General features: G+C 27.1%; 1 protein-coding gene across 1 annotated transcript; it reads left to right on the top strand.

Annotated features, from left to right (window-relative positions):
• The first annotated feature begins 3,745 nt into the window (after positions 1 to 3,745).
• Positions 3,746 to 16,784, top strand: LOC103569824 (atrial natriuretic peptide-converting enzyme). The gene is made up of 8 exons (XM_053737314.1): positions 3,746 to 4,037; positions 12,449 to 12,608; positions 13,120 to 13,251; positions 13,650 to 13,934; positions 14,142 to 14,348; positions 14,428 to 14,844; positions 14,923 to 15,177; positions 16,060 to 16,784. Exons 1-8 carry the CDS (start codon positions 3,996 to 3,998, stop codon positions 16,077 to 16,079), a joined length of 1,518 nt encoding a protein of 505 aa, XP_053593289.1. The 5' UTR covers positions 3,746 to 3,995; the 3' UTR covers positions 16,080 to 16,784.
• Positions 16,785 to 18,066: the final 1,282 nt, after the last annotated feature.

Here is an 18,066-nt window from a genome sequence, read left to right as displayed (position 1 = left end):
TTAATGCCTGGTCCCTCAGACTATAAATTCTTAACCAAGCAGGGGGCCAGGCATTAATGACAATGAGTGTACATGCAACTTCTGAAAAAACACTAGCACATAGGAGTGATCGGAAGAATTATTTTTTTTACAACATCGAGCCTTAAGAAAATCATTGGACGTCGGCTAACTTCAGTATTATCAGAAATCTGTCTCAACGTTTTCAATTAAGACATAAACTCTAACGATTAATCTGATGTCGACGTTTTCAGGTCCTAGAAAGCCATTCTGTTCGAGTCACCGTAGAGAGAATTTAGAAAAATTTTTGACCTTCACTTTCATGTGCCAGCGACATTTCAGAGGATTTGTCTGAAGCTTCCATAGAAAATACACACTCAGCACGTAAACAATCCATACTCACTATACAAACAGTCCATACTCAGCATGGAAACGATCCATACTCGGAGCTCGGTGTTAGGAAAAAAAAAATTATGATCTTTCACTTTCATGTGAGGTGATATTATAGAAGTTATCTCTGAATCCAAGAAAAATCCAAGACTCACTCAAGAGAAAACAGAAAAATTGATATGCCAGCGTTATTAAGAGACTTTTTCTGAATCCAAGAGAAATCCAAGACTTACCCAAGAGAAAACTTAGGAGAATTTTTTGTATCACAACCATGTTTTCAAGCTCAGGGAGGTGAAAAACAGCGGGAAGTTCCAGGGCTGGTCCACAGGGTCAACCAATAGACAGATTTTTTTTCCATGTCGTTTCAATTAGGGCACTCGTTTGATGAAGATTTAAATTTAAGATTTAAATTACTAATAACTATAATTACTAGTTTACATAAAATATAACTATTTAAACAAACAATAATTAATAATTCATAACAGTTCAACAAATAACATTAAAATTATTTAAGTGATAAACTTGCATTATTTCACACAATTATTATTTATCTTCGCGTCATATCAATCATGAAAAACAAAACAATAGTGTAATTCGGTTAATCACTGAGAAAGCTTTATTAATCACACTCACCTATCTTTATAATTATATCAAGTATTTTTTAAAAATATATAGATTCATAGAAATATGATAAAGTAGATGACTATGACAAGTATTTGCCGAGTGAACCCGAATTAAATCCAGAGTATTTATCCTATTTAATTTCGTGCTTTTGAGCCTTCATTCTTAAGGGAGTAAAAGAAAAATGAAAAATTTCGAGTCCTTCCGACCGGTAGGTATTTTTTTATCTTCATAGATTATACACTACATCAGTATTCAATTTTTTTAAAACAGTAATTTAAAAAAAAATATATATATATTCTATTTTATCCCAAGTAGCACAGAAACAACTTTAAGATATTTTAATATAGTTATTAAAATTCAAATTATTAATAAACATAAAATTATTATTAATTTTTCACAAACTAGATTTTTGCGTGACCTAGAATTAAGTTAACGCATTTAATGACACGAATGCGTCTGTTACATTGTTTTCACAAATTATTTTATGATGTCCTTAATGATCTGAGTACACAACTAATTATATTTTTATATCACGTTTCATCTATCTTTACAATACATAATTATTTAGATAACCATTATTATTTTATCAACTTTAATTATTTCGAACTTTGCTTTATTAATAATTTTAATTTTCAAAAAAAAATAATTTAAGTAAAAAATTATAAATATCCGTAAATTTATAAGCAGAATAAATATTTAAAAAAAAAAAAATTTTCAATTAAAAATGATCATATTTTAATTCAAAATTACCGCGCTTTCATTTATTCTGATTCGTAAAACAAAACGTTTTTATTTTATGTGTAAAATATATACAGTAATTTAAAAAATTAACCAGAATAATTCTGATAAATATATGAATAAAGAACATCAAAGAAAAATTTTTTTTTCAGACTACAGAGTTTGACAGAGTGGGGTAAAATGATCCGGAAAGTAGTCAATGAAATTTTAGGAAAAAAAAATTTTTTTTAACGGCCTCGATTCCATCAAAATTTAAAACATCCAGCAATAAATATAAAAAAATGATTTTTATTAATAAAAAAAAAAAAAGGAAATCATTTATTCCATACAGAGAAAATTATAAGTAGAACCTTAACTTAGCGATAATGGAAGCAAACGGTTCATTACAACAGACCACACATATTAATACACATAGTAGAATCTCGTGATACTTATTAAACATGTATACGGATATATACAATGCATTTTGATGAAGACTTATATTAATGAGAAACTAAATAGGAAGGGTAACATAAAAGATATTTTATGGAATGCAGATGAAAATATTGTCAGTGGTCCTTAATGTAAATGTCAATGTTACTGTACCTTACAGATTCTTATTCTACTCCATTTCCATTCAATTCCATTATACTCTGTTATATTTTATCTACTGATTAAGCTCACATTGTATCTTTATGTCTTTGACACAGCTTTAAATTAATGAAGATGAATCAATGAAGTTAGATATCTGTTCTTTATCAGGTTCTAACTTCAATTTATGGTCATAATAAATACGTTTTCATCTACCATTAATTGACATACTTTGTATTTATTAATAAAAAAAATAATAATTGATCTATTTATTGAAATAAAAATTATTATATTGTAATATTATTTCTTGTGCAGCAATAAGTGTCTTTTGCTGCAAGTCATTTGAGTTCAAATAACACAATACGTACATGTATGAAAATAACGGACGTCCGTATATCCCATACACATATATATATATGTATAAAAGTAAAACAAATATATTTATATACAAGTCGACTGTCAATTAGAGTTGCACGTTTATGATACTTGCAATCGATGCTTTATGACTCCTGCATGCCAACGATGACTAAACTTTATTACTTTACTTACAAAAAATAATATATATAAATATATGACAATGTTATTTTGAATGTTAATCTGAAAAAAATTGGGAGTGAAAAGGGGTTTTTTTTTTTAGTAGAGTGATTCCGGGGTCATGAGGATTTAATTTTAAGCCGCGGCTACTCTGGTCCGGAGTTTTAATTTTAAAATAAATTTCCTTTAAAAGTGAATTTTCTGTAATTTTTTTTTAAGTATAAAATAGTTTACTGATGTAATGAGAAAAAGAAATAAATTAAAATTTAATTTCCTGAGGGTCAAGTGCGACAAAATGTATTAACACAAAAAATAAATAAAGAAATAAAATAAAAGCGAGTCATGACCTTTTGCAAAATAAGATGATATCACGTGCGAGCTTAATCATTTTCAGCATCACAACTCGGATGTTTATTATTCAAGTTCTATATTTACCTGAAATGTAAACCTGAAATTATTAAGAATAAACAAAGAGTGTGTTAAATATTTAGATAAATTAACATAACAATTTAAAAAGTTGCCTGAAATGGGTTTCGCATACTCCATTAAATTTACTCTGCTCTTCAGTGGCCATTACAGGCGATCCTGGTGGCTCGTAGAAGGGAGGCTTTGAATGTGTCAGCCAGCAGCAGATCGGGGATGCAGTGCCAGCAATATTTCGTCTATCGTAATTGAATGCCCCGCACACTGCGTGTAGAAGAATACATAATTTGAAGAAGAGTAAAGATAGAAAGAGATGACAAGATCGGGGTAGGGGAATCGGATTAAAACTGGTAGTATGTAGTAAATTTCTTCTTTCTTCTTGCTCTTTATAGAATAATCCAATCCACTAGCATCCACTCCAATACTATTATGTACAGATACTCTAGTGCTCTTGAACTCTTCACTTCTAACAAAACCGCCTCTACATCTAGTCGATAGTCCTGTCTGCCCTGTCCTATCCGCAACCACGGGGTCCGTTCAGTTTCTCTTTAGTCTTCAGTCATCATCACGCAGGCGTACACCTCGTACTCTCATACGTTCCCGCGTAAATTTTTATATTTTAATTATTAATATTTACAGTTTTTTTTTTTTATTATTTTGTGAATTTTTTATTTTGTTATTTATTTTTTTTTTTGTGAAATTATTTTTTTTTACTGACAATGAAGAAATTATTTTTGAGTACTTGTCTATTTTTATTTCTGGTAAGTCAAAAAAAATTTATTTACTTTATTTATGAGTTATTTAAAAAGAATAATTAATTAATATTCCGGCATGAAAATACCATGTATGATAAATATATATGGAAAAATATATGTTCAATATGAGACTATATAAGTCGCCAAAAACGATATACATTTTCTTATATATAATATAGTAAGTTTTAATATAATTAATTATATTCGTAAGTTTATAAATTAATACATGTATTATATATATTTATAATCATATATGCAAACTTATAAGTTAGCACATATATGTATTACATATATTGATAATTATATATGTGAATTTGTAAGCTAGCAGACATATATATTCTGAACACAATGTTTGAATCTTATAACAGAGAGAGAAAGACAGAAAAGAATAGATTTTATTTATTCTTACATATATGGGAGACTTATATGGTTCTATATATTGAAAAATATATAAAAATTTATAACGTTGAATACATGGTACATATATCGTGGCATATAATGATGAATTATATATGTATTCTTATTTGTTTCCATATATAAATAACATTTATGTTTGAATATATTGAAATTATAAGTTTACAAATATATAAATAATATATTGCAGTTATACGGAAATATATGAAATCATATAAGAGAAAATATATATAAAAATATAATAAAATCGGCCAAAATCTATATACAGTTCTATATAAGATTTCATGTATTGTCACATATATGTTTATATCTGTAACATATATTTAATATATGTTTACCACATATATTTTCATGCGGGTTTTGTCAACTTTATAAATTTTTTTGGAGTATATAAAATTTTTTTAAAAATTTTAATTATGATGATATTCATTAATATGTTATATATATATATATATATATATATATATATATATATATATATATATATATATATATATATATATATATATATATATATATATATATATATATATTTTCAAATAGTAATTAATTTTTTTAGTTTTACTAAAACTTTAGTTAAAAAAAAAAAGTAATGACGGGTTCATTGACTTGAATTAATGAAGATGTGTCATAACTCTTCAAAATGATACCTTAAAAAAAAGTAGTAAAAATATAGCCTACCACGTAACGCTGAAACGTCTGTATGACTTGAATCAACAACGAGACTGTCACAAATACATACAGGACAAAATAATATGTAATAAAAGACAAAACTATTCGACACCGAGTGGAATAAAAAAAAGCCGAGTGTCGGTTCCGTTTAACATTATAACAAATAAAAATCTAAATATATTATGTATATATACATATTTATGTATTCAATGTCGGGACGTTTCCAAGTTAATATATCCCACTCAACAAAAGCTCAGCTCAAAAATCCTCTTAAGAGAAACTATTTTTTAATAAACATCAAAAAATTATCATCCTCATTGCTGTAAAAATGAATATTTATAAATACCAGCAAAGCACAATCGATTTCCATATCCACTAGTTTACCTTTCGCCCAACAAACAGCTACTCTTAATCACAATATTAATTATCAAACTGACTTTCAAATTAAGAACTCTAATTACTGTAATTGCGCACGCAAATAATCTAATAAATAAATAAATAAATAACGGCATTTAAAACCTGGCCGTTTAAAACTTCACCCATGCCTCTGTTCAACAAATTTAATTACACATTATACATATTAATATTAATAACACATAATATATAATATATTATTAAATCACATTGCAAACTCGTTATTAATCATCTTCACATTCCGCTCGGACTTTTTTTAAAAAATATAATGTAGTCTAGCAGTTATAATAATTGCAGCAAAAAAACAACCGTAGACTTTTGCTTTTACCGATAACCCATTGACAGTTAAACTTTTTTTCAAAATAAAATAATTAAACAACAAACAAGACTTTAAACTGCTCATATTAATCTTTTCTTCTTTTTTTTTTTTTTTTTTTTTTACTTAATCTCTGACTTACGGGGTTCGCACGAATGCGAGCATAGTACTAGTTAATATGTATATATATTGAAAATATTCACATCCGCAAAGATGTGATTATTAGATCTCCACAGGAAGATACTTATAGATAACGTCGGCGTGCATTATAAGTTAACTTACTCAATGTATTATGCTCATATATATATATATATATATATATATATATATACATACATACATTCATATAATTTGATACATACACATATACTGCAGCTACTTATGTCTTATCGTCCTTATATATATATATATATATATATATATATATATATATATATATATATATATATATATATATATGTTGAGTTATACTTCTTTCTCTTACTCAAATGATAAATAACTATAGATAATCATAAGTAAAAAGTATATGAAGAAGCTTCCGTGGTAGCCAATAGTTATATATATATATATATATATATATATGTATATATGTATGTATATGTATGTACCGTGATATTACTTCTTTTAACATGTTCAATCATTAATAAATGTACACTTTTGCTACTCTTCTACTCGCGATCTCTACCGTTATTAGTTAAAATTTTTTAAAATAATTTTTTCGATTGATTTTTTATTTGTTTTTATATTCTAACGGTTGTAAGTGTAAATCTACGATTTAATAATTCTTGGGTATTTGCAGTATTTTTTTTTTAATATCAATGAAAGTTTTTTTATTAAGTCAAGGTCTGTTAAAATGAATTGTATTTTTATATCGGGTTTTTATTAAAATATAAAAAATAAAATTGCCAAGTGGTTTTTGTTATATTTTTTGCAAAAGTAAGTGGGAATGGGCAATTTAGAGGAAGGATAATTTTCGCATTCTCTGACAACGTTCTGCTTGATACTTTGGTTATTTTTAAGTAAAGAAAAGTATGAGGAGGAGGAGAAGATAGAAGGAATAAAGTAGCGCTGTAGGAAAGTAAGAAGGATGATGATGGAGGCGAACAAGAGGAAGAAATAAGTTAAAGGTACAAGGTAATGGCTGGAAAAAATACTGCCAAGAACATTGGATTATTTTCTACACTGCAGTGCTATTACTCCACTACTCCACTCTCATCACAAATATTATGGGATGGTATAGAGAAATGGCATACGCCCGGAAGGTATTACTTGCTCGTTATTCACGCTTATGAAGAATTTCTTAACATGGAACTATTAAATTAGCTTGATAAAATATCCGTAGGAAAATAATAAAATCCATAGTACTATTATTATTATTTTTAATAATTAACACTGCGATATTTTGTAAGTAACCACCCCATCATCGTATTAGAGATATTAATTATAAATTATTCGCGGTAAGGTAAAAGACTCTATGACCGATCAGCACGATTAGTCGCTCACTTTAACTGATTAGTGTTCTTATAATTTTTATAGAAAAAAGTTTCAAGTAAAAAAGTGATCGTTGGTAAAATAATTATTTATGAGTCTACGTATATTAAAATGTAAGAAATCCTTTTTTCTGTGTATGTTATTCAATATATATTTTAAATTTGTGAAAATGAAATAAAGTCATATATTTTATAAATTATTCTCCAAATCAATAAACTTATCCCGCATGAAAATATATATGGTAAACATATATTAAAAAATATATGTTACGGATATAAATATATATGCGACAATACATGAAATCTTATATAGAACTGTATATAGATTTTGGCTGATTTTATTATATTTTTATATATATTTTCTCTTATATGATTTCATATATTTCCGTATAACTGCAATATATTATTTATATATTTGTAAACTTATAATTTCAATATATTCAAACATAAATGTTATTTATATATGGAAACAAATAAGAATACATATATAATTCATCATTATATGCCACGATATATGTACCATGTATTCAACGTTATAAATTTTTATATATTTTTCGATATATAGAATCATATAAGTCTCCCATATATGTAAGAATAAATAAAATCTATTCTTTTCTGTCTTTCTCTCTCTGTTATAAGATTCAAACATTGTGTTCAGAATATATATGTCTGCTAGCTTACAAATTCACATATATAATTATCAATATATGTAATACATATATGTGCTAACTTATAAGTTTACATATATGATTATAAATATATATAATACATGTAATAATTTATAAACTTACGAATATAATTAATTATATTAAAACTTACTATATTATATATAAGAAAATGTATATCGTTTTTGGCCACTTATATAGTCTCATATTGAACATATATTTTTCCATATATATTTATCATACATGGTATTTTCATGCATGATCATAGTTTAACTGATGTTGTCTTTGAGCGAGTATCGATCGAGTAAAAAAAAAATGTTTTTCATTTCAATTAGCAATTTATATCGAGTAGTTTAATGAAAAGCCGGTAATTGGTCTTTTACCTTTCTATTAAATATAATTATATTTATTTAATTTATCTGCAGTTTCTAAAAATAATTATAAATTTATACAATCGATTAAACATTCGCAAATGTATTGTATTTATATAAGGGTAGAAAATCAGGACAATGCAGTGAATCACAATCACAATGCCAACGTATATTTGTGACTGTCGTGTGTTAACCGCAAACAATGCAGCTGAGATTTGTGGATTACCTCTATCTCTCTCTACATAAATATATATGTCGGCTCCAAAGTCGTTTAGTTGGATGTGCCATAGGGTTATCCGCTGATCAATAAACACTTTGATTAATGTATTAATCGCCTAAATAAATTATCACCACCATAAATATTCAAATTTATTATTTATAATTTCTTTTTTATACTGCATTCAAATTAATAAATAATTTTCATCGTTGACTTTAATGTCCGTCATTACATTCATTTAAAATTTATAATATAAAAAATTTTTTTAATTAATATTTTAAAAAAAAAAACCCGCTTGGTATGAACATAAATAATTAGACGGGATAATTGAAGATAAAAAAATTTGTTTTACTATTAAATTTAATGACAACGAGTATGTAGAGCTATTTTACAATAACGATCGATAATTATTAAATTTTAAAAATATCTTTTCATAAATATATTACCAAAAAAAAAAAAATGATATATGGGAATCCCTGTGTTATTTATTTCTATAAATTACTATGTTCACAAAATGTGTAGGTAGTTATGTCGTATAATTAAAGTATGCTGCGGTGTAAAGCTTGTGTAGTATAAATATATGTAGTAGTATTATTAAATAATTCTGAGACACAAGTAAAACTTGTGTATGAAAGAACAAGAGCGAAGAGTCGTGATTATTACGCGTTCAACTCGACCTCGTGGAAAGAAAATTCATAGACTTGAAAAGGAATATTATAGAACTTTTCTGTATTTTGTATACATATATATATATATATATATATATATATATATATATATATATATATATATATATATATATATATACAGTATATAAGAGGCGGATGTTACTACCGTCATTCCAGCGGCGTTATTGTTCTCCCAGGCGAAGGCTCGCGTAGATGCATCGGGTGATTATCCAAAGAAAAGTATACGCCAAGTCTCTGGGCAATCGCGGGTTTTACAATTCCATCTGTATGATCCAAGGACACTGGGAAGATCGCCAAAGAGAAAGAAAAAGAAAGAGAGAGAGAGAGAGAGAGATCAGTAACAGTAACAAGTCGATACTCAAACTCTTTATCTTACGCTCTCTTCCTCATTTTATAATATTTTTTATTTTATTTTATAATATTTTTTTCGATTTATATATGAGAAAATCTAAAAAAGGGCATTCCTGGGTTGTTTACAAGTTCAATGCCACGAATCCATTTAATTCCTTAGAAGTCAATACAAAAATGTCTTTGGCTTTACTCTTTGCTACATATCTACGGCCATCTGTGTGCAGAATTTTAATTTTATTTTATTTTTATAAATCAAGTATTCATTTATTTTATATAAATTGCATCCGATCCTCTAATCACTTGCTTTTAAATGAGGAAAATATTTTGTGCCGGTATAGAGATAATAATTTGTGGTCATCGAGGTGGTCCTTCAACTTCTTGGCACTGGTGCTGTTCAATATTTATAATAATATATGTAATATTCATATATATATATATATATTGATGATTGAAAGTAACAATTTAAAAATTTAACGAGATATTTAAAGTGAAAAATGTATTTTTATCTCAGATAAAATCATTTAATTTTCAGTTAATTAAATTTTATTAACAACTGAATAATAATAATAATAATAATAATAATAATAATAATAATAATAATAATAATAATAATAATAATATCAGACAAAAGTAATAAATAAAATTTAATATTAAATATACAAATGAACGGCGTTACAAACTGATGGGTTTCAAAATAGCAGACGATAAATCAGGAAGTTAAACATCAACTAACAAGTACATATATATAAATATATACAGCAGAAGATATGTGTATAATATAATAACTGAACGTAGCATGCGTTGAACGAGAGGGAGGAAGAAGTTTATGCAAATGAATAAGACGGTGCACGATCTTGTAAAATCATGGAAATCGTATGGATAGAAATCCTCTGTATCCCGGAGGTTTATTTTCTCAAACTCTTCTCGTCTCTCCATTTTATTTCATTTAATATTTATTTTCTAATATACTTATACACTTAAACTTTTAAAACTTAAACTCTTCCTCTTCCTATTTCTTCTTCAGCTTTCCATCTCTTAGCTTCTATTCATGCTCAGTTTACCTCCACAACATTTTTCTCTAAACGTACACATATCACATCACTCATACTTAATTTCTTTACCCCTATTATATATATTTATATATGTACCTGTCCTGTGAGTTCTGTGTACTATATGTTCATGATGTGTACCTCTATCCTGACTGACGCATGATAACGGTGCACGCACGATATGTTGCGCAACTTCTCACATCATTACACACAATACAAATAAGAGTATAATTATAGTATTTTATTCATATGTATGTTTAAGTTATTGACATGAGAGGGAATGGGAAAGTAATCCGGTATATTAATTTCATTCATTCATTTAATATAAGAGCGGGAGGCAAAACGGAGTACTTATGGAAATATTCAATTTTTTGAGACAAAACATCAAATTTTTTTTTTCAATGATGTTCCAAGTGAATAGAAAAAATTTTCATTTTTTGCGGGCAAAATGGGGTACTCTCTAAAAAAAGTAAAAAATCATTTTTGGAAATAAAATAAAAATCGAGCGATTTAGAAAATTGTAGTCAGGAACTGAAAGGAGGATTTTTTTTCTATGGATACAAAGCAATTTTGAACAGTGAGAATAAAAAAAAAATGTTACTTTAAAATGACAGTATAATATATGTCTATGTCTATGTATATGTATATAAAATAAGAGTTCGTCACACTCTTTAATGAGAAATATAGTGTAGTGTTAAGAAATAATCATGACATTGTTTGTAAATCCTGAGAAACCGGGAAGTGATTAACTTTAACAGAGCGCAAGATCGCAAATATATACAACAAGGGATGAGTTAACTAAAATATATATCATGAGTTGAAAGAATGCAATGTTAAAGTACATTACATCAAGTGCAAGTACTGGCAATCACCTTGCTTGGCATGAGAATGCACTTTCAGACGCGTAATCAAGTGGCGGAAATGTCGAACACGTGTTACTAGACATACAAAAAAAAATATAAAACACTTTAATTATTATTGTTATATTTTATTTTTATTTACTCAACTTTTATCATCAATAATTACTATTATGCTGTAAAAAAATTTAGAGTCAATTTAAAGTGATTGTGAATTTTTTTAAAATCCGAATTAGACTCCAAAAAAATTTCACAGTGAACGCGGATTAAAATCAGAGTGCATGCGAATTCAAATAAAATTCAGATCTGTTGGAAAAACACTCCCGATTTACTCCGAATGCGGCGTGATTTTTTTTTCTCCAAAACTGTGTCGGAGTGAATTCAAATTTAAATAAGATTCATAATTACTCCTAATTAACTCCCGATTTTTGACAGTAATTCCGTCACTTTAAATTTTGAAATTTAAAAAAAAGTTACCCCACATACGGAGTTAATACAAACTTTTTTTCAGCTGAATGATCTGGATTTCATATAAATCCGCATTTCACTCCGAAATAATTAAATAAATAAAAAAATCATTTACTCCAAAAATTTTTTTATTCTGAAGTAAACAAGTAACTCGCAATTCAAAAGTAATAACCGATGGTTATACTAATAATTATATATTAGATCCATAAAATTAACATTAGTAAGCTCATTGCACTCTACAGTAAATGATTCATCACTCTAGTACCTCGCATAATAGCTCATGGATTCTTTTTCCCATTAGTTATTCCATCATTATTAAAAAATATATATCATTGTTAAATTAATTGAGTAATTAAATAAATTAAATTTGAATAACTTATTCTTACAGCAGTTAGTTCGTTAGTGAGTTAATTATTTAATTATTTATTTTTTGTTTAAAAAAAGGATCTAACAGTGACAACACCAGCAATAGGATCATTGAAATTAAATGACGAGTGCTCGCGAGATAAAAACTGTGAGAACATCGAGAACAGCCGTTGTCATTTGGGATACTGTCGCTGTCAACCCTTTTACGCTCCATACAATGAAACCCGCTGTGTTGAATGTAAGTATAATATAATATAAAATAATATAATATAATATAATATAATACCCGACATTATTATAACAACACTCGAAATAAAAATATATAATAACGGGATCAAACATCAAACGTCAGACATAGACCCATCACTTTTTTGAATTCTCTACTAATGAGACTAACAATAAATTATTTTTATAGTGATACTAAATTTAAATAAAAATGACAGGATAAAATTCAAATATACGCCCTTTTATCATACGGTAATTGTTGACAAGTAATTGGATATCATAATATATGTTCCGTTTTATTTTTGAGGTCAATAACGAGATTGTAAGATTTCATGTAATTAAAACCTCTAAGTAGCATAAATTGAAGGTTTTATTTTTTTTAATAACGAGGATAAGTAAGATATTTATTATTATTATTATTATTATTATTTTTTCCTGGACTAAACCTCCATTAGTTCGCGGTTATTTTCTGTTATATATTGAACTTCAAAAAAATAATTATAATTATTTTTTATTATTTGCAGCAACGTTATTAGGAAACGATTGCTATGTTTCGGAGCAATGTTCAATGAAAGTTGCAAAGAGTACTTGTTTAGATGGAGTTTGTCAATGTGAAGATGGATATTTACAATTTAGAAGGCATACTTGTTTGACACGTAAGTTTATATTATTAAGTAATGTATAATTAGTATAGTTTTTTAACAATAATTATATACTGATAACTAACGCGGCTTTTTAAAACCTAGATCCATTAAATACCTAACGGAATTTAAATTACATATATTATTTTCCTGTCTATAAGTACAATGGTTTATAATTAAAAGTAATTAAATTCCAATTAATTATATTAAAAATAAAATAAATTTTATGATCAAAAATCACGACAAAAAAAATTATTGAGTTAATTACAAATTTAAAAATTCTTACTGGCCTGACTTGCCCCTTTTACCTTTAAAATATTGTATATTTATTAATAGTAATTAATTAATTAACTTATTTATTATTAATACTTGATATCAATACTCTAAAAATAATAATAAAAAAAAATTTTCAGCCGCAAAACCAGGGCAAGTTTGTTACAGCCACGATCACTGTCGTCTCTGGGACAGCGACACACACTGTGACTTTTTAATTCCCGATTTGTTCGGGCGCTGTCAGTGTACCGCGCCAATGAAACGTGACGGGGAAATTTGCCGCCCAAACAATCTCGTTATCCCTCCAGTTAATTCATCGTATAATCCCACGAGCAGTCCAAACAATTTCTTCGACGATTCAACGCAAATAGACTCAGACAGTGTTTTCAGTCAAGGAAACCAACCAGAAAGCAATAACGATACCGGTAATACTTCTAAGAGGATATTCCACAACTTTTTTTTCCAATACCAATAGCACCAATAACAATAATAATAATAGCGATAATTATTACAATTACACTAGTCCAATTTTTTTTATCTCTCTGCGTTTGTAAAATCAATCAACGTTTTTTTTAATCTCTAAATTAAGTACAATAAAAAAATAATAATAATAATAAAAAATAATGCTATAGGTGTACAGATTTCATGGCTGAAAAATGCAACGCGTTTATTATCAACATCTGTGACTCCACGATTGCCAATAAATTTAGTGACACATCCGATGTATCGCACACCGCGGCCTCATCATGAAGACACTAATGAGTTACCAGAAGATAATGACGCAGTAATAATTGACGCTGATACGATAACTGAATTAATTCAAACAACAACACCGTCGGGTAATCCATTAAAAAAAAATTAATTAAATGAAATGAAAGTCAATTAGATTCATACTACAACTAAAATTTTTTTCTTCAGTACCAACGAAAGCAGACCGTCATGAAACAACAACGTCGACTGCAGTAAGTCTTGGACTTGCTTGTAAAAATGATCTTGAGTGTCGTATGGCAGATGCACATTCGCGTTGCATAGACGGAGTGTGTGACTGTGCTATTCGTGGAAACGGAAGCTTACCATGTGGTGCAAAAAGAACAGGATGTCCAGTTGGTACATTTCAGTGCCGCGGATCTGGTACTTGCATCAGTTGGTTCTTTGTCTGCGATGGGAGACCCGATTGTGGTGATGGTTCTGACGAGGAATGCGCTACCGACCAGTGTCCAAATCAAGCGTTTAGTTGTAAAAAAAGCAAAGTATGTATTTCAAAGGCTGGCCAGTGCGATGGGAGAATCGACTGTCCTAATGGAGAAGACGAAGAAGGCTGCAAAAATCGACGACGTTAGTTATCATTTTTCCTGTTATTTATTAATTTTAAAATTTATTTTATTATTTATTCATTTCTTCATTGATATTCAGGATGCCCTGAAGGGAGCTTCCGTTGCAACAGTGGACAATGTTTACCGGCGTATGAATTTTGTAATGCCGTAGTGTCGTGTCGCGATGGAAGCGATGAGCCACGTGGTGCGTGTCGCACTCGTTATCGCGGACGTCTTTCAGCAAGAAATTGTCCATTTAGGTGTGCTAATGGTCAGTGTAGATCAGACGCTATTACTTGCAGTGGACGTGATGGATGCGGTGATAATTCTGATGAAATCAATTGCTCTGTTTGTAGTAAGTATCATTATTTACTTACTTACTTTAGTCAACTGTCTAATTTAATAATTATTATCTTATATTATATATATAATGAGGGTGCGAATCGAATGATTCGATAAAATATTTTCGAATTATTTGAAACTTTTTAAATTATTCGATTCGAATCGAGAAAATTCTGATGAGTTTTCAAATATTAAGTTTTTATTTAATGGAGAGCTTGGTTTTTAAAGTAACAAAAATAATTATTTCAAGGACTCGTGTAGGTTTTATTTAGATCTGACAAAAATTTTAATTATGGGAAAAAATATTACAATTTATTTGCTAAAAAAAAAAACTGAAATTATTCGTTAATTTTCAAATAATTCGAATTTTTTAAAGATTTGGATCGAATAGTTCAATTCGATTCGATACCAATAATTCGTAAGTTCAAACTATTCGCACAACCCTATATATATATATATATATACTTGTAGTTATAATTCCTCTACTACCTTAAAAAGACCGGTAGTCTTTCCATAATTAAAATAACTGGTTACAATAAATTACAAGTTTTTTTTACTTTAATTTAATGAATTGAAATAATTAATTAATACCAAGAATTCAATAGATTGTTAATTATTATAATTAAAAATTAAAGTTTAAAAAAAATCAATTAAATTAATTTTTTTTTTGTATAAAAAAAAAAAAAAAAAGAATTGAATATTTAAAAACTAACAAAGTTTAAAAATTTATTATCATAAATTTTCTAATGATTAAATGAAGTTGACTGTGATAGCAGTGCTAAGAACGATAAAAACACCGGATGCTGCTATCAGTTGCACATTAAAGAGGACTTATAATAAAATATATAATAAAATGATAAAATATATTTTACTTGACAATTAAAAATTTTTTCAGAATGTCCAGCAGTCGCATAAACTTTCAAATAAACGGACTATTTATTTTTTGTTTAACATGCCAACGCGTAAATAAAGAAGACAAGTAATCATTTTTTTACTCCATGATTTGGTAAATATGTATATGTGCAATTAGCATGTATGACCAAAGATATTAAATCGATTCATTAACTAGACAAAGAATCTCCAATTTACGTAATTTTATAAAAAATTAATAATAAATACAAATTAGTTTTAACATATTTGTTACTATACTTAAAATTTATATTTAAGGATATATATTAGATATATTTTTTATACACTATAAATCATAAATTTTTATATAAGAAATTTATTTCAACCCATGACTGATATTAAAAATTAAAAATTACTATAAATTGTTTGCATAAATTTATCGATTATTTACTTTTCTGTTTTTTAAAACTTTTCTCTGTCAATAAATAATTGGCAACTTCTATCCATAAAATTTTAGTGTTTATTGCGACCTACGTCATCTATTTCGACTGACAACTATTTTTATACATTTATATTTTATAAATAATGTTAAGCATTGCGAATAAGCATTGACAGTATGACAGTTATCATGGGTAAGCAATGACCCCCTCCCCCCATGGGATATATCATAAGCATAACAACAAACAATTATGTTTAATTATTTATAAAAAATATAAGCAGTGTAAAGATTATATAATTTAAATAAATCAATAAAATTAATATTTATAAGAATAAAAATTTATTTGTTTACTGATAATTTATTTGATGGTTTTATGTTTTAAATTTAATTTGAATTAAAAAAATATTTAATTTAAAGATTTTTAAAAATAATATAATGAATATTACATTATACTATTGTTATATATATAATTAAATTATTAAAAATCTTTAGCGCAAACATAAAATGTCAGTTAAAGGTCACCAAGAAAGTAAAGAATAGAAATAAACAATCGATAGTGATTATTTATTACTAAGATCTATATATAAAATATATAATATTTAATATCGCAATTGCACAGTAAAAGAATATTGTTTTTTTAAATTAACTCAAAACTATGTGTTAAAATAACATTTTACACAAATTTTTGTTATTGTAACATTACCGGTTTTAAAATTTACACATGTGTTAAAATGCATTTAAATGTTATCTGCAACACACGTAAAGTTCTGATTTATCACTTTTATTTGTGTTATTTTGTTACATATGAAAATTTATGTATATATAAGTGACTAAAGTAAGTTCCACACATTCTTTGTGTTACTTTCATAAATTAACATCCCCTCGATTTTAAAGTTACATTTTGAAAGTGTTAACACTTGTGTGAACATTAACACCGAATAAATATAACTTTCGTTTCAACATTTTTTGTGTTAAAAATAAACTGATCAAACAACACAAAATCCGTATGTTAAATTAACACAAAAGTGTTAAATATTTAACATAGAATTTTAAACCTCGACTTTTTTCTTAACACAAATACGAACAATTTACTGAGTAGAAAACTATTTATTGGAATAGAGTAGTACCGTTTTTGGCCACTTAGAAAATTTGAACAAAATACAAACATTATTAATTTTACCACACTATTACAATAATTTTTTTTTTTAATACATTTTCATTAATTAAAATAAAGTATTATATGTCCAGAACTGGAGCAGTGGCCTCAAACGCCACTTCTACCATGTATCGGGTAGAGGTATCATTTCGGCGACTTTCGAGCCAGTTTTGGACACTAAAAATTTGAATAAAATAATTTTTTAAATACATGATAACATAATTAATTTTTAAAAAATATTTAAAGATACTTTTATCACACAATTAAACTGATAATTTTATTTTACACTTTTTGATTTAATAAACTAAAGGATTAAATGTCGAAAAATGGAGTAGGCCACAAATCCTACTTCTACCCCATTTGAATTTGAGTAAATAAAGTAGCTTGAGCTAATAATAATAAAATCAAGGAGATATTACGTTTGTATATGTGATTATATTTAAAGTATTAACAAGCTC

This window comes from Microplitis demolitor, chromosome 3 (assembly GCF_026212275.2).
Source record: "Microplitis demolitor isolate Queensland-Clemson2020A chromosome 3, iyMicDemo2.1a, whole genome shotgun sequence".
Lineage (NCBI taxonomy): Eukaryota > Metazoa > Arthropoda > Insecta > Hymenoptera > Braconidae > Microplitis > Microplitis demolitor.
Note: the sequence above shows the minus strand (reverse complement) of the source record. Positions and strands in the feature narration are given on the sequence as shown.